We start from the raw sequence: 24,622 nt of genomic DNA, 5'->3' as shown, positions 1-24,622 counted from the left end.
TCTGTATACTGTATCTCGGTGTCTGTATACTGTGTTTCGGTGTCTGTATACTGTGTCTCCGTGTCTGTATACTGTGTCTCCGTGTCTGTATACTGTGTCTCCGTGTCTGTATACTGTGTCTCCGTGTCTGTATACTGTGTCTCGGTGTCTGTATACTAGGTCCCGGTGTCTGTATACTGTGTCTCGGGGTCTATATACTGTGTCTCGGGGTCTGTATAGTGTGTCTCGGGGTCTGTATAGTGTGTCTCGGGGTCTGTATAGTGTGTCTCGGGGTCTGTATAGTGTGTCTCGGGGTCTGTATGCTGTGTCTCGGGGTCTGTATGCTGTGTCTCGGGGTCTGTATAATGTGTCTCGGGGTCTGTATACTGTGTCTCGGTGTCTGTATACTGTGTCTCGGTGTATGTATACTGTGTCTCGGTGTCTGTATAGTGTGTCCCGGTGTCTGTATACTGTGTCTCGGGGTCTGTATACTCTGTCTCGGGGTCTGTATAGTGTGTCTCGGGGTCTGTATAGTGTGTCTCGGGGTCTGTATAGTGTGTCTCGGGGTCTGTATACTGTGTCTCGGGGTCTGTATACTGTGTCTCAGGGTCTGTATACTGTGTCTCGGGGTCTGTATAGTGTGTCTCGGGGGCTGTATAGTGTGTCTCGGTGTCTGTATACTGTGTCTCAGGGTCTGTATACTGTGTCTCAGGGTCTGTATAGTGTCTCGGGGTCTGTATGCTGTGTCTCGGGGTCTGTATGCTGTGTCTCGGTGTCTGTATACTGTGTCTCGGGGTCTGTATACTGTGTCTCGGGGTCTGTATACTGTGTCTCGGTGTATGTATACTGTGTCTCGGTGTCTGTATAGTGTGTCCCGGTGTCTGTATACTGTGTCTCGGGGTCCGTATACTGTGTCTCGGGGTCCGTACACTGTGTCTCGGGGTCTGTATAGTGTGTCTCGGGGTCTGTATACTGTGTCTCGGGGTCTGTATACTGTGTCTCGGGGTCTGTATACTGTGTCTCGGGGTCTGTATACTGTGTCTCGGGGTCTGTATACTGTGTCCCGGTGTCTGTATACTGTGTCTCGGGGTCTGTATACTGTGTCTCGGGGTCTGTATACTGTGTCTCGGGGTCTGTATAGTGTGTCTCGGGGTCTGTATACTGTGTCTCGGGGTCTGTATACTGTGTCTCGGGGTCTGTATACTGTGTCTCGGGGTCTGTATACTGTGTCTCGGGGTCTGTATACTGTGTCTCGGGGTCTGTATAGTGTGTCTCGGGGTCTGTATAGTGTGTCTCGGGGTCTGTATAGTGTGTCTCGGGGTCTGTATACTGTGTCTTGGGGTCTGTATACTGTGTCTCGGGGTCTGTATAGTGTGTCTCGGGGTCTGTATACTGTGTCTTGGGGTCTGTATACTGTGTCTCGGGGTCTGTATGCTGTGTCTCGGGGTCTGTATACTGTGTCTCAGGGTCTGTATACTGTGTCTCGGGGTCTGTATACTGTGTCTCGCGGTCTGTATACTGTGTCTTGGGGTCTGTATACTGTGTCTCGGGGTCTGTATACTGTGTCTCGGTGTCTGTCTACTGTTTTCTCTGTTGATGTCTATTTTGAGAAGAGTTGTTCTTAGGCCAAGGATCTGGTAAAATATGAACGATTCCTTTGCCTTTTAGAGGATCTGTAAGAGCAGTTGTTGTATGAGGAAGAGCTTGTCACCCCCCAGAATCATGAATTCAGCTCCGGAGTAAAATACAGGATGTAACTAAGAAAAGTTATAGTGATGATTTACTTAAAATCTTCCTCACCTTAGGAACAAACATCACGACCAGAGTGATATAGGCCGAGAAGACGATGGCCAGCGAGGAAAACGCAAAGGAGGCGTCTTGTTGACTACTGAGGATCATGGTCACTGGCGCTGTGATGAGACACAAGACCTACAGAAGAACATGGGAAGAAAGGACGGTCAGGCTTCATTCAGGACATTCACATCGGTAGAGATAGCTGTCAGTCAAAGAAGGGTTGGGCCAACTGTGGAAGGCCAACTTTAGTCCTTAGAGACGGTTATTCCCATCTTATAAAATGACCATATAGTAAAAAAAACGTCTGGTACTGACAAAGAGCTCTACAAATGTACCGATGGGACCCCCCGCGATCTCCGTGCAGGCACCCTGGGGTTCCGGACATCAAGTTCACAATGCTGGGTTCGGGCGACCAAGGTGGTGACGTCATGCCACGCCCCCTCCATTTATGTCTAACGGAGGGGGCGTGACAGCGGACAGGAGAAAAGATGTCTAGTGGCGGGGTACCCCTTAAAGGGGTACTCCACCCCTAGACATCTTATCCCCTATCCAAAGGATAGGGGATAAGATGTCTGATCGCGGGGGTCCCGCCGCTGGGGACCCCAGCAATATAGCATGCAGCACCCACCTGTATCTGCTCCCGGCAGGGGTACTCCGCCACTTGACATCTTATCCCTTATCCAAATCAAGACATCTTATCCCCTATCTCTGTGCAGTACCCGGCGTTCGTTTAAAAAAAAAACAGGCAGCGGGGGTCGTGACGTCAAACCCACGCCCCCTCATGATGTCACACCACGCCACCTCAATGCAAGTCTATGGGAGGGGGCGTGGCGGCTGTCACACACCCTTTCATAGGCTTGCATTAAGGAAGCATGGTGTAACAGCACTAGGGGGCGTGGCCATGAGGTCACGACCCCCGCCGCACAAAATGTTTCAAACACTGGGGCAGCGGAGTACCCCTTTAAGTTAAAATCTGGGGAGCTGAATTTTGAAACGGGGTAAAATCTGCAATGGGCAACTTAAATAAAACAAAAAGCAGAAACATTTCGTAGAGATTGGAAAATTTGGATGAATTCAAAATTGACCTAAAAAGGAGAAATGGATAAGGTGATCGGTCACCTGTTTATTGGGGGGTATTGGGGGGGGGGGGGGATTATGGTAATAGGATTTATGTTATTTTATACCAAAGCATCTATTTTTTCTATTGTTATATTTAATAAAGAATTAAAAAATATATATAAACAAAAACAAAAAAAAGGAAATACAATTATTATTTTTTTTTTTAAGTATTAAAAAAAACCGTATAAAAACAAACAAACATATAAAGGTTGTGGAGTACAATGGTGATATTTCTGGAGGCCCAGGTGTTGTGAGATACATATTGGGGCGATTTATCAAAACCTGAGGAAAAGTTGTCCATTTGCCCATAGCAACCAATCAGATCGCTACTTTCATTTTGCAGAGGCCTTGTTAAAAGTGAAAGAAGCGACCTGATTGGTTGCTAAGGGCAACTGGACAACTTTTCCTCAGGTTTTGATAAATCTTCCCCATTATATACCGGTATATATATATATATATATATATATATATATATATATAGATAGATAGATATATAAAATATAATATGGTTAATTTTACCAGGACTAGAAAGTGAGCCCTGAGGAAGATGAAGCTTTTTGTTATGGATTCACACACTATTGTGCCGGTCTAAGAATAGAGGCCGTCATATATATGTGTGTGTATATATATACATATATATATATATATATATATATATATATATGTATATATACACATATATATATAACGGCCTCTATTCTTAGACCGGCACAATAGTGTGTGAATCCATAACAAAAAGCTTCATCTTCCTCAGGGCTCACTTTCTAGTCCTGGTAAAATTAACCAAATTCTTCCCTCTCAGCAAAGCCTCAAATATGCAATTTTCGGGTGGATTGATTCCTTAATGATCCTTGTGTCACCGGTTAATTTTATCGCCTTTTTTCCTCCGCTCACCGATAACTGGAGAATAGACGCCATTCCGCAGGTTCAGCTAATTTCTAATCCTATTTCTTTACAAGGCGCTAAGACAGAATTCCGCTCCTCGCTCGTAATACTCACAGCCACGTTGTAGATGGCCATCCCCACCGCGCGATGGTCATTGATTTTCTCGGTGGAGACGCTCTTTGTTTCGTAAGCTAGAAAAATGCCGAGCAAAAGCAGGAGACCCTTGGAGCCGTACACAATACCTGAGAAGAGAAGAGCAAATAAGGTGTAACAGAATATTCCAGCAAAAGAGAACGGGAGACATGGAGAAGATGAAGAGAACGTGATATCTCCATAAGTCGATGCCCAGGGACGTGCACACAGACTCAAAAGGCTGCCCTATTAATGCACCCGACTATGATGCCCTCACTGACTAGGACCTCTGTGGAGTGATGGGGTCTCATTCAGCTGACATGACTGTCGGAGGTCCCTTATCTAAGGAATTGTGTTGTATTAACATATGTAAGGATTTTACAACCTTTTTTTTTTTTATAATGAGAAGTGGCTTTTTTTTTTTTACTTGAGCCCCTGCCCCCCAAAATGTTTGTGCGCGTTACTGTCAATGCCATCATGGCAGGTAATGTCACGTTGGATATACCACTATGGCTTACAATCTGGACACCGCATCACAATGTAGAAGAAAGATGATACTCGGCACTCACCAGTGATGCACAGTGAAGATTTATTATGCCATAGTGTTGTACAAGGACGCGTTTCGGCGTGGGAGCCTTCCTCAGCTGTCTGCCTATAGGCAGACAGCTGAGGAAGGCTCCCACGCCGAAACGCGTCCTTGTACTACGCTATGGCATAATAAATCTTCACTGTGCATTACTGGTGAGTGCCGAGTATCATCTTTCTCCTACCTGTGGCTTTACCCTACCTCGTGCACCACCGCAGATTCCACGGAATTGCCGACATCTTCATTTTGTATGGGAGGTTGAGTAACGTTACATTGGTTGGGAAGCCATCTACTAAACCTGTTGAACGTTCCTCTCAGGAAAATACAGTAATCCCTCAACATACGATGGTAATTCCTTCCAAATGAACCATCGTTACTTGAATCCACCGTATGTTGAGGGATCCGTGCAATAGTAATATAGAAAGTTATACTCACGTGTCCCCGCTGCATCGGACCGTCACCGCTGCCCTGGATCGTCGCTCTCCATGGCAGTCATCACGTCGCTGCGCACGCTCCTCCTATTGGATGACGGGACGGCGTGCGCGGTGACGTGATGACGATGAAGGAGAGTGACGGCCATGCAGTGGAGCCTGAAGACGATGGTCCGGAGCATCGGGGATAGGTAAATGACACTCACTGGAAGCATCGTATGTTAATGTTGCCTTCAACATGCGATAAGCTCTGAGAGGCCATCGTATGTTGAAATTATGGTATGTCGGGGCCATTGTAGGTTGGGGGATCACTGTACCCACCCGAATGACCATCCCGAAGACGATACAGACTCATACTCACCGAGCCATGTGTTCATCTTCACAGAGCTGCAGTGCTCCAGCTGAGGCAGGATGAGGACATCAAGGTCTCCACGGGGTTCTTCTTTAGTGAACTCCTAGAATGGACCAGAAATGGACATGAAGTGAAGACTTGTCAATTGGGGGTTCTCTACAATTATGGCTGGGGTATATAGGATTCAGTAAACCCTGGGGACTACCTAGGAATTTGGAGAGTGGATCCCTGGTAAACATCAACTGTGAAGGGTAGAGTTCTTGGTAGTTTCCAAACTTTTTTGAGAGGTTTCCCCCGGTTCAGAAGATGAAAGCCAAAAACACAATTAGGCTGGGTTCACATATGTCCAGCTTGGTTTCCCTCCGGCGTGAAACTGATGCTAGAACTGATCTAATTTATTTGAAGAGGACAGTTCACAATCAGCCAGTGTTTCAATTTTGACGCCAGATGATTGGGCACATACCGGAGGGCACCGGACAAGGGAACCTTTTGTCCATGAAACAATGGACGCCGGATGCCATACAACTGATGACAACTTTTCATCAGTTATGGCATCAGTTGCGTCAAGATCACCGGACATATGTGAACACAGCCTTAGGCTGCATTCACACCACGTTTTTGCAATACAGTTCCCGTATCAGGTTCTTGATGAACAACTGATTACTCAAAACCTGACTAAACCGTATCAAAACGTGTGTACAAATTTTAACCTGTATACGGTTTAAAAAATTAAGTCCGGTTGCATACGTTTAAGAAAAAACGTATCCGTTTTTAACTTTTCACTCCATTATGAATAAAGTTTCATTTGTTTGATTGAAATTCCAAGAAAAAACTGTGCAAAGTCAAAAACCGTCTGGTGCAAACCGGATGGAACCGTACGCACATACAGTTCTGTACGGTTCCCATTGACTCCCATGTTAAAAATAAAAACGTATACGGTTTAATACGGTTTTTCACCCAGACCAAAAACCATGGTAGACTACGGTTTTGGGTACGGGAAAAAAACTGACAAAACCGTACAGGTTGCAAAACGGACACAACCTGATTCATTATTTGGCATACGGTTTTCAATGGAGAGTCAATGCGTACGGTTTTCAATATGGTTCCGTACGGTTTTCACATTAAAAACATATGCAGGAACTGTATTGCAAAATTGTGGTGTGAACCCGGCCTTAGAGGGGTTGTCTCATCATGACTATAACCTCTTTCCATATGTCCTATTTGGGTATTTGGACAACCTGGGAATAAGCCAATCTCTGCCGGTCTGGCCTCTGGCGGCTCTAGTATTTAGCAGGTATCTCCAGGCTTCACATTTTTCCTGAGGCGGCCACTGTCAGGAAAATGTAGGATTGGATAGCGACCATGGGAAGAGATTGTCTTCTAAAGGTTGTTTTCCATGTCCTCACCTCAATCGTACGCTGCAGAGGATCCACTATCTGCCAGATCCCAAAGGTTATTACGTCCAGGCCCAGGAGTAGTCCAACTGTACTGTACAGCTTCCAGGGCTCCAGGGTCTGTGATAGCTGTAAGTAGAAAGAATAATGGAGTCAGACTGGTATATACACAACGTAAACAGGAATAATCTTTGCATCACCTACACCAGAGGTCCCCACTTCTAAACATACTGTAGGGAATACCGGGTGTAGCATGGGTGCACCCCCACAATCGGACATCTAATCCCCTTTAATGAAACTGGTTCCTCAAAAAACGAGCCCCCATATTGCTTGACAGGAAAATAAAAGAGCATTGGGTCTTAGAAAGAGTGCGAAAAAACTAAAATGATGCAACATTGATAGGATAAAGGGGTATTCTAATATGAGAATATTGTATTTAAATAAGACTTTCACCCCAACACATATAACTCACTAATATAGTGTTATCACTAATTGTACTGGCTTCTGTATGTTATCGCAAGATTCACCCCTGACAAGAAGTTGTGGTTTTGTCTCAGCAGTTTCCTGGCTCCTCCCTTTCTCAGAGATAAAGCTTCATCCTCTGCTGTCTCAGAAGACGTGCCTGGATCTTGTCTTTGGGCTCTAACTGTGCCCCCCTGAGTGATGTCATGACCTCTGACCCGCCCCTACAGCCTACATCACCATCGCCCTGTCATATACACATATATATCTTTATTGGGACATTGAGGAAGGTGCTGAGCTATTCCACAGGAAGAGGAGCAGACAGGGAATGCATACAGCAGGTGCTGCAATCTCACAGACTGTGTGATAGTCTGCTGAGAAATTAGACTCTCTGCAGCAGCTCCGGGCAGGGAACTGGAAGGATTTCTGTGGGAAGGGGGTAGGAACGGTGTGAGAACTGTAAGGAAGAGCTGAGGGAATGCAATGCATTCTGCTCAGCCAGGAAGTACAGGACTATGACCCCCGGAAAATAGATTTTGGTGGTTTCAGAACTGTGACAGACAGGTTAGCAGTGCTAGATGCTTTTGAAGCATTTTTATGTTTTGTTACCTGATGTTGAACTAGTGGGAACTGAGTTCCTGCCCTTTTTCCAGAGCAGGAACACCATTCCCATTAGCAATAGTCCTTACGGACCAGCCCTTGAGTGGAAATCTTGGGTGAGTTCCTACACTTTTTTTCCCAGGACTTGACCCTACCTTTAACCCATTACCACACCTTGACATAACAATCCCTCATGGCCTTAAATAGTAAGCACCCTACTACTAACTATTTTGTCATGGTGATTGCATGGTCAATGCCGCTGCGCCCATCCGATCCCCGAGCATGCGTTTATAGTGACCCCCCGACCTACGATGGCCCCGACATACGATAATTTCAACATGCGATGGCCTCTCAGAGGCCATCGCATGTTGAAGGCAGCATCAACATACGATGCTTTTGTATGTCGGGGCCATCGCATAAACGGCTATCCGGCAGCGCAGACTGCTTCAGCTACCACCGGATAGCCGTTTACGGTGCCCCGTGTTGTCCGCTGACGATCACTTACCTGTCCTCGGGGCTCCGGCGCATCCTCTACGGGATCCTCTGCATCGTCGTCATCACGTCGCCGCACACGCCGTCCCGTCGTCCAATAAGAGCGGAGTGCGTAGGGACGTGATGGCGGTGACAGAGAGCGAGGATGCCGGGGAAGCAGAGGCCTTGCCGGAGTGGCGGGGACACCCCGGGGACGCGGCGACAGCGATGGAAGGCGACATCCAGGGCAACGGTGACGAGCGGTGACGGTCCGGAGCGGCGGAGACAGGTGAGTACAACTTCCTATACCAGTGGTCTTCAACCGGCGGACCTCCAGATGTTGCAAAACTACAACTCCCAGCACGCCCGGACAGCCAACGGCTGTCCGGGCATGCTGGGTGTTGTAGTTTTGCAACATCTGGAGGTCCGCAGGTTGTAGACCACTGTCCTATACTTTACATTGCACGGATCCCTCAACATAAGAGGGTTTCAACAAACGATGGTCCATTTGGAACGGATTACCATCGTATGTGGAGGGACCACTGTATATTCATGAGGCCTAAACGTGATCAAGTAATGGCTTCCCGTACAGGACTGGGGGGCCCTGGATTCCATTCCACTGGTGGACGGACCCTCGGCACCCAGTCTAACCCTGTGGGGCGCTGTTCTCTCATTATCTCTGAGAGACGACTTTTATTTCGAAGCCTTCCAGATATTTTCTCGGGTAACTCGCATATTATATCGGAACGTTTGGTTTTTCACCTCCGAGCGCCGATAATTATCACAAACTCCGACTTATTATATTATAAACCTGACGTCTCTTCCCATTTATTCGGCCTCGGGGGTCTTCATAGTGCCCCTAATGCTAGAATTCATGGTCTTCTTCGCAGCCATTAACAGCATTGTGAATACTTAGCCCTGCAATAACGAGCGAACCCCCGAGACATCATAATGTGTCGCCCCCTGGAGGCCGTTACGGTAGTTTCTGTAAATGCTCATTATTACTCTTCGGGAAGATAAGATGACACGTCCGTCCTGTTGTTAACCCTTGAAGTCCAGATCTCCAGTGGCTTTCGGTCCTTTCTCCGTAATCACTAGAATCCATTAGGGGAATTACTCTGAGCTGAGAGATTATTTGTCCATTTTTTTATATTGGAATGGTTTTTATTCGGAATATTATTATTTTTTTTTTCTATGATTATTTCTGTTCTTAATGAGACCTGAGAAGCCATGGCTGCCGCGATACTTCCAGTACGCGAAGCCATATTAATGTAATGATCAGCTTGCCGTCCTCTGTGCTGCTGAAAGAGGCTGTGATACCCCGCCGCTTCTCCTACGTGAGGTGTGCTGACAGAATCGGGTTAAGAACTGCGCTGTGCGATCAAGCAGGACAGTTTTGCTCTGCTGCCTCTAGATCTCCGCAGACAGACCCGGCCTAAGGCTTCCTACCAGACATACAGAAGTGGCAGAGACCGGAGCATCGATTCCAGGTACGCTGTCACATCGGGGCCGTCTGGATACACCGCTAATGTGAAATCAAAACACTCGAGAAGTAGGAAACCACTCTGTCTACAACTCCTGGCAAAAAAAAAAAATTTAAAAATCGTGTTGTCCCCAGTTCACCTGACTTTTTATTTTATTTTATTGTTTTTAAACACAACAACACAAAATAAAATGTCTGATACCGTAACATTCTGCTCCATGACACGGCGCTCAACACATTGAAGGTTATTCTTTATATTCATAAAATTATTCACGTTATTTTTCTAGATCAAGTAAATACAGTAAAGCAAAAAACTTATGGAATAACCTTGTCATTTACTTTTTCTATTTTTTATTTATTTTTATTTTTTTTAACGAATCCTGGAACAACATTTTTAATGACTCTCCGGATAAAAGGGAAAGTGCTGACGGACCATTAAAGGGGTACTCCGCCACTAGACATCTTATCCCCTATCCAAAGGATAAGGGAGAAGATGTCTGATCCTGCAGGTCTCGCAGCTCGTAAAGAACGCTGGGTGAGGGTGGCGGGGGGCGTGTGGCCACGCCCCCTCGTGAGGTCACACCACGCCTACTCAATGCAAGTCTATGGGAGGGGGCGTGGCTGCCGCCACGCCCCCTCCCATAGACTTGCATTGAGTAGGCGTGGTGTGACGCAACGAGGGGCGTGGGCGTGACGTCACAACCGCCGCCGCCTATTTCAAGCCTTCAGAACAAAATTTGTTCGGAACAAACACTAGGGCAGTGGAGTACACCTTTAAAGTGACGGGTCATGATGAAAAACGTGAGCCGAACAAAAGAGCTGCCAATTGTATTAATGGAAAGGATTACACAACTCCAATAGGATGGAAATGCGGCAGAAGATGCTGGTTGTTCCCTGTCAGCTGTGTATATGGTACAAGTATAAAAGAAAGTAGGAAGATTGACTTGCATTGAGTAGGCGTGGTGTGACGCAACGAGGGGCGTGGGCGTGACATCACAACCGCCGCCGCCTATTTCAAGCGTTCAGAACAAAATGTGTTCGGAACAAACACTAGGGCAGTGGAGTACCCCTTTAACGTGACGGGTCGTGATGAAAAACGTGAGCCGAACAAAAGAGCTGCCAATTGTATTAATGGAAACGATTACACAACTCCAATAGGATGGAAATGCGGCGGAAGATGCTGGTTGTTCCCTGTCAGCTGTGTATATGGTACAAGTATAAAAGAAAGTAGGAAGATTGAAAAAAGGAAAACATACGGGAAGAGCAAGGAAGAAGTCACAGGGTCAAGATAGAAAAACCATGGAACAATTATAAGCTAACATGTTCCCAATCTGATTAGACACCTGTTGGAGGGATTGTCAAAAACTAAGACCCATTTGAATATTTTCTGGGTTATGCCCAGTCACTGAAAGAGTTTTCGATTTCCTACTCTTAAATGGGCACTGTCATTAAAACAAATTTTTGCTATTGCTCTCCTTATGGTAAAAAAAAAATCTTTCTAAAGTACTTTGTTTAAAAAAAATTAAGTTTTCTATGTTTTATTTGTGTTTAAAAAAGCTGCCACTAGGTGTCTCCCTCCTTGTCCAGAGCACATTTCCCCCGTCTCTTGCACAGATTTTGGACTCCTGCTGACCTGGCAGAAGTCCAAAATCAGGAAATGCAGTCTGGATTGCTGAGGGGGGGGGGGGGGGGGGGTGTTTGCAGACTTGGCCAATCATAGCTCATCTCACACTGAACTGCTCTGGGCTGTGTGTAGCAGAGTGAGGGAGGAAGTTCTCCCCTGTATGGCTTCAGATGATGTCACGTCTGCTGGGGAACGTCCCTTCCCAGTCTGTGATTCTGACTAAGCAGAAAATATAGAGTAATATCAAGGTAGAAAACTAAAAAATAATAAAAATAAAGGCAGGGGGTGGTTTATCATGGCGGGAGCAATGAACCGGGAGGATTTTAAAATGTTACAAGATCATGAGAGGTACTCATTTCCTCTGTAGTATTCAGCAGCTAATAAGTACTGGAAGGATTAAGATTTTTTAATAGAATTAATTTACAAATCTGTTTAAAGGGGTAGTCCAGGCAAAACCTTTTTTTTTATATATATATATCAACTGGCTCCGGAAAGTTAAACAGATTTGTAAATGACTTCTATTAAAAAATCTTAATCCTTCCAATAGTTATTAGCTTCTGAAGTTTTCTGTCTAACTGCTCAATGATGATGTCACGTCCCGGGAGCTGTGCATGATGGGAGAATATCCCCATAGGAACTGCACAGCTCCCGGGACGTGAGTCATCAGAGAGCAGTTCGACAGAAAACAGCAACTCAACTTCAGAAGCTAATAACTATTGGAAGGATTGAGATTTTTTAATAGAAGTAATTTACAAATCTGTTTAACTTTCTGCCACCAGTTGATTAAAAAAAAAAAGTTTTCCACCGGAGTACCCCTTTAATTTTCTTTTTATGGCATATTTAGAAGTTTGGTTTTCTGCACCGATATAACTCATGAGTAGAAATCAGGTCGAATTTATCGCATTGTCTTCGAAATCTCTGTGTAGACTAATATTTGCTCTCGCTGCCGTGTTGAAGATTGAACCTGACCTTACGCTCTGTTCCTATTTGTCTTTCCACTGTTAGACGTCGCCTCTTTACGTTCTGTTGTTTCACCCAAAAAAGGAAAACTTTTCAGAAAAATAGTTTGAAGCAGAAAATCCACAGAAAAATGCCTGGAAAATATAAAATGCTCAACGATAGAAACAAAGAGCAAATGGAGGATACAGAGTTAAAGGGGTATTCCAGGAAAAAAAACTTTTTATATATATATATATATATATATATATATATATATATATATCTCAACTGGCTCCAGAAAGTGAAACAGATTTGTAAATTACTTCTATTAAAAAATCTTAATCCTTTCAATAATTATCAGCTGCTGAAGTTGAGTTCTTTTCTGTCTGGCAACAGTGCTCTCTGCTGACATCTCTGCTTGTCTCGGGAACTGCACAGAGTAGAAGAGGTTTGCTATGGGGATTTGCTTCTACTCTGGACAGTTCCCGAGACAGGTGTCATCAGAGAGCACTTAGACAGAAAAGAACAACTCAACTTCAGCAGCTTATAAGTACTGAAAGGATTAAGATTTTTTTAATAGAAGTAATTTACAAATCTGTTTAACTTTCTGGAGCCAGTTGATATATATATATAAAGTTTTTCCTGGATAACCCCTTTAATGTCTATTATAGAGCTGTAAGAAATCGATGAATGCAACGGGATCCAGCGCGGACACCGAAACCAAAGAAAACAAGGTTACAGCGGCTAAAGAGTAGAATCATGGAGAGTGGAGGATTGGATGAAAGTGATATCGCTGATCATTGACTCCACGTCTCGGAGCGTCTTCATCCTGCTCCCTAGGATGACCCCATTATAAAGGTTTACTACTGCTGGGACCCGGAGAGTGAAGCATGCTGCCCAGCACTTCCACCCTCTTGGGTCTAATGATCGGTGAGACCCTGACCGATCAAAACTTTTACCGTGTCTCTGCATGTGAACAGTTCTTTTTTAAAAGGCAGGGACACTTTAAAAGGGCCCCTAGACATCTTATCCCCTATCCAAAGAATAGCGGATAAGATGTCTGGTCTCCCTGCTGCACCCGGCATTCGATCAGAGGGTTGGGTGCAGTGCCGGAGGCTCGTGATGTCACGGTCACGCCCTGTTCGTGATGTCACGGTCACGCCCTGTTCGTGATGTCACGGCCACGCCCTGTTCGTGATGTCACGGCAACGCCCCCTCAATGCAAGTGTATGGGAGGGGGCGTGACGGACGTCACGCCCCCTCCCATACACTTGCATTGAGGGGGCGTGGCTGTGACATCACGAGCAGGGCGTAAAAGCGACGTCAGGAGCTTCCGCCCCGCATCCGGCACAGAGCGAAGTTCGCTCCGTGCACCAGATGTCTGGGGTGCCGCAGCCGAGATCGCGGGGGGGGTGGGATCCCGCGATCAGACAACTTATCCCGGATGAGATGTCTAGGGGCGGAGTACTCCTTCAATCTTGTTTTACGAAAGCCTAGTGTCCCGAGGATTGATTCCTGCACTTTGCACTATGGGAACAATTGTTTGACAAAAGAGTGTGGTTGGGTCACGTGGGCGAATAAAAGCGATTTAAATCCTTCCAGCCCTTGCTACTTCTCTCCTCCCGAGAGGCCATATTGGAGCAGGGCCTTCCTGCTCAGATAATCATTGGCCAAGACCACACACTGAGCGCCCCCTACAGAAAATATTCAGGTATGATGGGTGTACATGGCATCTGGAATAATGGGCCAGATGAGCATTCATTCGGTTGGTCAGAAGACTAATCACACAAGGTGCAAAGTGGAGAAGGTGACAAAACCAATCAACTGGATTCCACTATGGAGGTTCACTCTAGGGCCGGTCATTGACGGATCCGCAACGTAAAATGCACTGCGGCTCCGTTACATATGACCCTACCCTTAAAGTGGAACTTTTTTTTTTTATTTAAATCGACTGTTGCCAGAAAGTTAAACAGATTTGTAAATTACTTCTTTTAAAAAAAATCTTAATCCTTCCAGTACTTATTAGCTGCTGAATACTACATAGGAATTTATTTTCTTTTTGGAACACAGAGCTCTCTGCTGACATCACGAGCACAGTGCTCTCTGCTGACATCTCTGTCCATTTTTAGGAACTGTCCAGAGCAGCGTATGTTTGCTATGGGGATTTTCTCCTACTCTGGACAGTTCTTAAAATGGACAGAGATGTCAGCAGAGAGCACTGTGGTCATGATGTCAGCAGAGAGCTCTGTGTTCCAAAAAGAAAATAATTTCCTCTGTAGTATTCCGCAGCTAATAAGTACTAGAAGGATTAAGATTTTTTTTTTTTTTTTATAGAAGTAATTTACAAATCTGTTTAACTTTCTGGCACCAGTTGATTTAAAAAAATAAAAGTTTTCCATCGGAGTACCCCTTTAAAAAGGGAAACTGACAGGAGCATCACCCGCACTAACCATGCATTGATCTCGAGTTCTGTAGAAAAGTTCTAATAAGTAAGTGATCCTCTTGGCATCCCACAGCCCTATGGTGCGCCATTCTGCCCACCCACACCGGACCGGCGATATGCTCCCCTCCATAAATATACATGTTCCTTTCCTCAGCGCGTTGCTGATGTTAGCGGTGTTCGCAACACTATAGAGGGAAGAAAAGAACGGACGATAAGCTGCGAAGAGAAACACGGTGGGCAGAGCGGTGCACCAGGGGGCAAGGGAATGCCGAAGAAGCAGTTGTAGATTTCACTAGGAATCAGCAGCAGATCTGCAACAAAATCCGCAACATCTGTGGATTTTCTGCAGATTTTGACTTTTCACATTGAGCTTATGGAGAAAATGAGCCATAAATCCACAGCACATCCGCTTATAAAATCCATACAGCAGGTGAATGTCCAGGAAAATCCAATGCAGAATTATTCTACGGCCTGTTAGGTAATGTTCATACATGGCGGGCGCTAGGACCGCTAAGAAATGCGCCGCCTCAAAGACAGCAATGCATTTCCTTGCGGGCTCTGCAGAAAGGATAGACTTGTCGGAATCAGAATATCCGTGGCAGAAACATCTGGGGCGGAAATCCTGCCGTGTGAACAGTGCAGCAGAAGCCCATTGAAATCAATAGGACCCTGCTGCGGATATTCTGCACAAGACATTCTACCCGTGTGAACCCACAGCCTTAGGGTATGTTCACATGCCAGACTTTCCGCAATTGCACAGAAATTCAGAATTCTGCCAGAATTCCGGCGGAATTTCTGTGTTCTCTGAACACAGAATTCTCCCCCCCCCCCCATTGACCTCACTAGGATTCAACTACAAATTCAACAAAATATAAGACTGATCTTATTCTTCTTCAAAAAGCAGAATTTCCATGTCGGGCATCTCGACAGGACAGCGGAATCCCATTGAAAGAAATGAACAGTAAATCCTGGCGGGTATGTTCACACGGTGGAAACAACATTACCCTAAAAAGGAGAAATTTCCTAAAATCTTATTCACAACACTGGATTTTCCACACACAAATCTGTTGGGTATGGCCACACGTTGCGAACATGCTGCGGCATTTCCACATTAAAGGTGTTATCCAGGTAAAAACTTTATATACATATATATATATATATATATATCAACTGGCTCCAGAAAGTTAAACAGATTTGTAAATTATTTCTATTAAAAAATCTTAATCCTTTCAGTACTTATGAGCTGCTGAAGTTGAGTTGTTCTTGTTACGCCTAGCGCTCCGGGTCCCCGCTCCTCCCCGGAGCGCTCACGGCGTCTTTCTCCCTGCAGCGCCCCGGTCAGTCCCGCTGACCGGGAGCGCTGCACTGTCATGGCCGTTGGGGATGCGATTCGCACAGCGGGACGCGCCCGCTCACGAATCGCATCCCAGGTCACTTACCCGTCCCGGTCCCCTGCTGTCATGTGCTGGCGCGCGCGGCTCCGCTCTCTAGGGCGCGCGCCAGCTCTCTGAGACTTAAAGGGCCAGTGCACCATTAATTGGTGCCTGGCCCAATTAGCTTAATTGGCTTCCACCTGCTCCCTGGCTATATCTGACCTCCTCCCCTGCACTCCCTCGCCGGATCTTGTTGCCTTGTGCCAGTGAAAGCGTTTAGTGTGTCCAAAGCCTGTGTACCTGAACTTCTGCTATCCATCCTGACTACGAACCTTGCCGCCTGCCCCGACCTTCTGCTACGTCTGACCTTGCCTCTGCCTAGTCCTTCTGTCCCACGCCTTCTCAGCAGTCAGTGAGGTTGAGCCGTTGCTTGTGGATACGACCTGGTTGCTACTGCCGCAGCAAGACCATCCCGCTTTGCGGCGGGCTCTGGTGAAAACCAGTAGCCTCTTAGAACCGGTCCACTAGCACGGTCCACGCCAATCCCTCGCTGACACAGCGGATCCACAACCCGTAAGCCGAATCGTGACAGTAGATCCGGCCATGGATCCCGCTGAGGTGCCGCTGCCAAGTCTCGCTGATCTTCCCACGGTGGTCGCTCAGCAATCGCAGCAGATTGCCCAACAAGGACAGCAGCTGTCGCAGTTGACCGCCATGTTACAGCAACTTCTGCCTCTGCTACAGCAGCAACCATCTCCTCCGCCAGCTCCTGCACCTCCTCCGCAGCGAGTGGCCGCTCCTAACCTACGCTTGTCCCTGCCGGACAAATTTGATGGGGACTCTAAACTCTGCCGTGGATTTTTGTCTCAGTGTTCCCTGCATATGGAGATGTTGTCGGACTTGTTTCCTACAGAACGGTCTAAGGTGGCGTTCGTAGTAAGCCTTCTTTCAGGAAAGGCCTTGTCTTGGGCCACACCGCTCTGGGACCGCAATGATCCTGCCACAGCCACAGTCCAGTCCTTCTTCGCTGAAGTCCGAAGTGTCTTTGAGGAACCTGCCCGAGCCTCTTCTGCTGAGACTGCCTTGCTGAACCTGGTCCAGGGTAATTCTTCCGTTGGCGAGTACGCCATACAATTCCGTACTCTTGCTTCTGAACTATCCTGGAATAACGAGGCTCTCTGCGCGACCTTTAAAAAAGGCCTATCCAGTCGCATCAAGGATGTGCTGGCCGCACGAGAGATTCCTGCCAACCTCCAAGAACTCATCCATTTGGCTACCCGCATTGACATGCGTTTTTCTGAGCGACACCAAGAGCTCCGCCAGGAAAAAGACTTAGATCTCTGGGCACCTCTCCCACAGCATCCTTTGCAGTCTACGCCTGGGCCTCCCGCCGAGGAGGCCATGCAAGTGGATCGGTCTCGCCTGACCCAGGAAGAGAGGAATCGCCGTAGAGAAGAAAATCTCTGTCTGTACTGTGCCAGTACTGAACATTTCTTGGTGGATTGCCCTATCCGTCCTCCACGCCTGGGAAACGCACGCACGCACCCAGCTCACGTGGGTGTGGCATCTCTTGGTTCTAAGTCTTCTTCTCCACGTCTCACGGTGCCCGTGCGGATTTCTCCTACAGCCAACTCCTCCCTCTCAGCCGTGGCCTGCTTGGACTCTGGTGCCTCCGGGAATTTTATTTTGGAGTCCTTTGTTAATAAATTCAGCATCCCGGTGACCCGTCTCGTCAAGCCGCTCTACATTTCCGCGGTCAACGGAGCCAGATTGGACTGCACCGTGCGTTACCGCACAGAACCCCTCCTGATGTCTATTGGACCCCACCTCGAGAGAATTGAGCTCTTCGTTCTCCCCGGCTGTACCTCTGAGGTCCTCCTCGGTCTGCCATGGCTCCGGCTTCATTCCCCCACCCTTGATTGGACCACCGGGGAGATCAAGAACTGGGACTCTGCCTGCCACAGGAAGTGCCTCTCCCCCCCTCCCAGTCCCATCAGGCAAGCCTCTGTGTCCCCTCATGGCTCCCGTCCTTGTGTCTCCCTGCCCCGTGCCAAACTTCACCCTCTGCCCTCCCTCCCCATTCCAACTCCTGCTGTACTGCCTGCCGTTGAGGAAACCCTCCATTCTTTCCCAGTGTCCTCATCCCAGGGGAGGCAGTTACCGGACAAAAAAAAGGGGAGACCTAAGGGGGGGGGGGTACTGTTACGCCTAGCGCTCCGGGTCCCCGCTCCTCCCCGGAGCGCTCACGGCGTCTTTCTCCCTGCAGCGCCCCGGTCAGTCCCGCTGACCGGGAGCGCTGCACTGTCATGGCCGTTGGGGATGTGATTCGCACAGCGGGACGCGCCCGCTCGCGAATCGCATCCCAGGTCACTTACCCGTCCCGGTCCCCTGCTGTCATGTGCTGGCGCGCGCGGCTCCGCTCTCTAGGGCGCGCGCGCGCCAGCTCTCTGAGACTTAAAGGGCCAGTGCACCATTGATTGGTGCCTGGCCCAATTAGCTTAATTGGCTTCCACCTGCTCCCTGGCTATATCTGATCTCCTCCCCTGCACTCCCTTGCCGGATCTTGTTGCCTTGTGCCAGTGAAAGCGTTTAGTGTGTCCAAAGCCTGTGTACCTGAACTTCTGCTATCCATCCTGACTACGAACCTTGCCGCCTGCCCCCGACCTTCTGCTACGTCTGACCTTGCCTCTGCCTAGTCCTTCTGTCCCACGCCTTCTCAGCAGTCAGTGAGGTTGAGCCGTTGCTTGTGGATACGACCTGGTTGCTACTGCCGCAGCAAGACCATCCCGCTTTGCGGCGGGCTCTGGTGAAAACCAGTAGCCTCTTAGAACCGGTCCACTAGCACGGTCCACGCCAATCCCTCGCTGACACAGCGGATCCACAACCCGTAAGCCGAATCGTGACAGTTCTTTTCTGTCTAAGTGCTCTCTGATGACACCTGTCTCGGGAGCTTTCCAGAGTAGAAGCAAATCCCCATAGCAAACCTCTTCTACTCTGTGCAGTTCCCAAGACAAGTAGAGATGTCAGCAGAGAGCACTGTTGTCAGACAGAAAAGAACTCAACTTCAGCAGCTTATATTTATTGAAAGGATTAAGATTTTTTTTAATAGAAGTAATTTACAAATCTGTTTAACTTTCTGGAGCCAGTTGATATATATATATATATGTATAAAAGTTTTTTCCTGGAATATCCCTTTAAAATCTACAAGGAATTTTTTTTTTTTTGGGGGGGGGGGGGGGGGGATTATGACGCTCCATATTAATTTCAGATTTCGAATTCCCATTTGAAGTTGTTGAATTTGTAGAATTCTGTAATAGTAGATTTCAAATCAGATTTTGTGCAGATATTTTCCTGCCCAGAATGGATCGTTTTGGAATTAAAATTTTTGGGGAACTTAGAAAATCCAGCAGCCAATAGGTTAGATGTGCCTTCAAAACCCCAAATACCCCAAACTAGATTCTGAACCCACAAACTAACCTATAGGAGTCTGGAAGCTTTTTTGTCGCACCGTATATTCCAAGTTCTGCGGAGACAATATATCCGATATCCGCGAGCTCTCCTCCGCCGCAGACACAAGTTGTACTTTATTGGGAGCCGCGTTGCGGATTATGTACTGCTGATTATATTCCTGCGAGATTTATCAAACAGCCAAAAACATTATCTTAAAGGTGACAACTACAGTGTAATGAAAAAAGGCAAACAAAATCGGAGATTTATGACCCTATGGCGCGCGACGCGGCGCAGGATGGAATGCAACAAAACCCGGGAGCCGCTCGCGGAAATACATTAATAACGGCGCAAGACAAAGTGGCCGTCGGACTGGAAATGAGGACATTAGTGAGATAAGCCATTATAAATCACCGCTATCCTAATAACCTGGAATCCTGCGCTCCGGCCTGGAGACATGGCGCCCGCGATAAGGTTCTGAAGATTACGGAGGTTATATACAGCGCTCCGAGGAAACCTATATAGCTTGTGATATCATATACGAGTATACTGTCCGCTTAACCATATATAGGATTTCTATTATATTTATTACTGAATTTACACTTGAAGTGGCCCCGGCCCGGTACAACATAAATCAGCGCTGGAGCCCTGAATATGTATAAACCATACGGGGGGCACAAAGGGTCATCACATTATCATGGCCGACAGTCTTCTTAGGTATCTTATACTGTATGTGCAGCTTTGGATATTAACCAGAGCTCAAGTTCTGCAGGAACGCGTGGAAACTAAGTTCCTGCACTTTCTTCACAGCAGGAACAACATTCCCATTAGCAGGAGTCCTGCAGGACCAGCACTTAAAGGGGTATTCCAGGAAAAAACTTTTTTTTATATCTATATATATATATATGTATATATATATATATATATATATATATATACAGTATATATATATATATATATATATATATATATATATATGCGAGCAAGGTAGAGCCGCTCACCACTCCCCCGTCCACTGCGCCTCCTTGTGCTACGGACACCGGTACCGCCCCCGGTTCAACAAAGATTAGAAGAAAGAAATGTCCGGCACTCAGGTGTTTGCAGGTAAAAACTTGGTATGGCTTTATTTACAACGACCAACACAGGACAGGATCTGACGCGTTTCGCACTGAAGAGTGCTTAAGCACTCTTCAGTGCGAAACGCGTCAGATCCTGTCCTGTGTTGGTCGTTGTAAATAAAGCCATACCAAGTTTTTACCTGCAAACACCTGAGTGCCGGACATTTCTTTCTTCTAATGGAGTGGATCTTTGAACTACAGACACTTAAACCGAAGGGGCTTAATGTAGACTTTAAGATAACACACAGAATATGTAATGCTTAGGCTACTGTCGCATCTCATGTAAAATAACTTTTTTTGTAAAAAAAATTTTTTGTAAAAATTCTTTTTGCTGGAAGAATTTTTAGTAATTTTTGTATGTTTTCTTTCCTTTTTATGCAGATGGAGAGAGAGAGAGGATGGCGGCCCCCTCACCAGAATAACAACATGAAAGAATAAGAACTATATAAATAATTTCTATAGAATACTGTACACTTTATTATTTTTTTATTGCCTTGGATGCCGACTTTTCTCTGTGTGGGGTAATGTAGGATGCCAGAGACATAACACTTGATGCTTGCACCTTGCTATACTGGGTCCTTGAGTGAAGTCGCATGTGTGGCACTTTTCCCAAACAAGAGCCGATTGGCCGGTCCCTTCCACAACACCTGTGGCACGAGTGAGTTTGATCCCTGTCCAGGGGTCACTCATCCGGCTACAGCAAAACGGTACTGATGGGGCATCCAGTGCTGGAGTCCCAACGTTACCCAATGGTGTTGGGGACCTGGGAGATTGCTGTGCCAGTGTGAATGGAATAGCTTAATTTTGGACCCTCAAATATTTTGGGTAAGAATTCCCTAGTCAAAAATGGCGCTGAGCAAGAGCTCAGAGTGAGTACGCACGCGCCCGCAACTACAGCATCTAACCATACCCTGATGCGCCTTAAGTGCACGCATGCGCAGAGAACAAGGGAGCGCTGACACGCATTGCGGGTCAGTACATCCTTACGGCGCTCAGTGCGCCTGTGCGAGATACCAATGTCACATGAGCATCACATGACCGGAGTCTTTCTTCCGGTCTGGCCACACACAGAGAAACGGAAGCAAACATGGCGTTCCTTGTGACATATGTTTACAAACGAACTGGTGAGTAGGCAGTGCCAGAACTACCCTCGACTCCTCCCTCGATATTGCGATATTATTTATGTGATTTTAGACGCTAAATACACTATATGTGACACTAACACTGCTTAGTATATCGCCCTTATGGCGTCTTAATATGAATTTTATTCACTATGTTTTAATTTGTTTTATGATTACTTGTGATCACGATATTTTACACTGTTTTGATATTGTAACTTGATTAATTATGCAAAACTATTGCACATGTTTCACCCCTATATATTGTAAGCACTTGCACATGTTATTTGCTTGACAAAGACCGTGAGAGACGGTTGAAACGTCGTGGCATCTGATGAATAAAGCCTGACACGCTTTCATCTAAGCCGGTGTGCTGCTGTTTTGCTTTGCTATATATATATATATATATATATATATATATATATATATATATATATATCTCAACTGGCTCCAGAAAGCTAAAAAAAAAAACAGATTTGTAAATTACTTCTATAAAAAAAAATCTTAATCCTTTCAAGAATTATGAGCTGCTGAAGTTGAGTTGTTCTTTTCTGTCTGGCAACAGTGCTCTCTGCTGACATCTCTGCTTGTCTCGGGAACTGCACAGAGTAGAAGAGGTTTGCTATGGGGATTTGCTTCTAAACTGGGCGGTTCCCGAGACAGGTGTCATCAGAGAGTGCTCAGACAGAAAAGAACAACTCAACTTCAACAGCTCATAAGTACTAAAAGGAGTAAAAAGACATTCATAGAAGTCATTTACAAATCTGTTTAACTTTCTGGAGCCAGTTGATACATAAAAAAAAAAAAAAAGTTTTTCCCTGGAGTACCCCTTTAAGTTGAAGAGTTCCCACACTTTTTTTCCTAGGACTTGACCCCTGATATTAACCCCCAACTAAAAAGGATTATACCATTTAGAAAACCCATTCTTATACACACTTGGGGGGAAATTCTTAGTTAAAGGGGTACTCCGGCCCCAAGACATCTTATACCCTATCCAAAGGATAGGGGATAGGATGTCTAATTGCGGGGGTCCCGCCGTTGGGGACCCCCGCAATCTAGCCTGCAGCACCCACCTGTAAGCAATGCAGGAAGCGCTGGAGGCTCTCAGTGTTATGCCTCCCGACCACGGGGACGGAGTATCTTGACGTCACGTGTGACGTCACGCCCCGCCCCCTCAATGCAAGTCTATGGGAGGGGGCGTGATGGCCCCTCCCATAGACTTGCACCAAGGGGGCGTGACGTCACACGTGACGTCAAGATACTCTGTCCCCGTGGTCGGGAGGCATAACACTGAGAGCCTCCAGCGCTTCCTGCATTGCTTACAGGTGGGTGCTGCAGGCTAGATTGCGGGGGTCCCCAACGGCGGGACCCCCGCAATTAGACATCCTATCCCCTATCCTTTGGATCAGATATCCTATCCCCTATCCTTGGAGTACCCCTTTAATGAGTAGGATGGGGAGCTCTGTTCGGGATCCTTACTGCGAAGTTAAAGTGGAGAGCGGCTAAAATAGAGTGTTTCTCGCTCTGAAGGACCGTCCTGTCCTACGTTACACGGACAATTTGTTGATTTGAATGGGGGCTGTGTAATGCTTCATGTCTCCTGTTGTGGCGCTGCAGGAAAAGTGAACACTTAAGGCCCTTTGTTATATTCTTGCATATAGGGGCAGTATTATAGTAGTTATATTCTTGTATTTAGGAGCCGTATTATAGTAGTTATATTCTTGTATATAGGGGCAGTATTATAGTAGTTATATTCTTGTATATAGGAGCAGTATTATAGTAGTTATATTCTTGTATATAGGAGCAGTATTATAGTAGTTATATTCTTATATATAGGAGCAGTATTATAGTAGTTATATTCTTGTATATAGGAGCAGTATTATAGTAGTTATATTATTGTACATAGGAGGCAGTATTATAGTAGTTATATTCTTGTATATAGGAGCAGTAGTATAGTAGTTATATTATTGTACATAGGAGCAGTATTATAGTAGATATATTCTTGTATATAGGAGCAGTATTATAGTAGTTAGATTCTTGTATATAGGAGGCAGTATTATAGTAGTTATATTCTTGTATATAGGAGGCAGTATTATAGTAGATATATTCTTGTATATAGGAGCAGTATTATAGTAGTTATATTCTTGTATATAGGAGGCAGTATTATAGTAGATATATTCTTGTATATAGGAGCAGTATTATAGTAGATATATTCTTGTATATAGTAGCAGTATTATAGTAGTTATATTCTTGTATATAGGAGCAGTATTATAGTAGTTATATTCTTGTATACAGGAGCAGTATTATAGTAGTTATATTCTTGTATATAGGGAGCAGTATTATAGTAGTTATATTCTTGTATATAGGAGGCAGTATTATAGTAGTTATATTCTTGTATATAGGGGCAGTATTATAGTAGTTATATTCTTGTATATAGGAGGCAGTATTATAGTAGTTATATTCTTGTATATAGGATCAGTATTATAGTAGTTATATTCTTGTATATAGGAGAAGTATTATAGTAGTTATATTCTTGTATATAGGAGAAGTATTATAGTAGTTATATTCTTGTATATAGGGGGCAGTATTATAGTAGTTATATTCTTGTACATAGGAGCAGTATTATAGTAGTTATATTCTTGTATATAGTAGCAGTATTATAGTAGTTATATTCTTGTATATAGGAGCAGTATTATAGTAGTTATATTCTTGTATATAGGAGCAGTATTATAGTAGTTATATTCTTGTATATAGGAGGCAGTATTATAGTAGTTATATTCTTGTATATAGGAGCAGTATTATAGTAGTTATATTCTTGTATATAGGAGCAGTATTATAGTAGTTATATTCTTGTATATAGGAGCAGTATTAT

General features: G+C 45.6%; 1 protein-coding gene across 1 annotated transcript in view; it reads right to left on the bottom strand.

Moving 5' to 3' along the window:
• The window catches only part of GABBR1 (gamma-aminobutyric acid type B receptor subunit 1), a gene marked incomplete in the record, with an annotated part of 109,695 nt that overhangs the window by 5,888 nt on the left and 79,185 nt on the right, over nt 1-24,622 (bottom strand). Inside the window, 4 exon segments of the mRNA XM_056541138.1 lie at nt 1,780-1,908; nt 3,892-4,019; nt 5,288-5,381; nt 6,685-6,801. Coding sequence (XP_056397113.1) covers nt 1,780-1,908; nt 3,892-4,019; nt 5,288-5,381; nt 6,685-6,801 — 468 coding nt within the window.

This window comes from Hyla sarda, chromosome 9, assembly GCF_029499605.1.
Source record: "Hyla sarda isolate aHylSar1 chromosome 9, aHylSar1.hap1, whole genome shotgun sequence".
Taxonomy (NCBI): domain Eukaryota; kingdom Metazoa; phylum Chordata; class Amphibia; order Anura; family Hylidae; genus Hyla; species Hyla sarda.
Note: the sequence above shows the minus strand (reverse complement) of the source record. Positions and strands in the feature narration are given on the sequence as shown.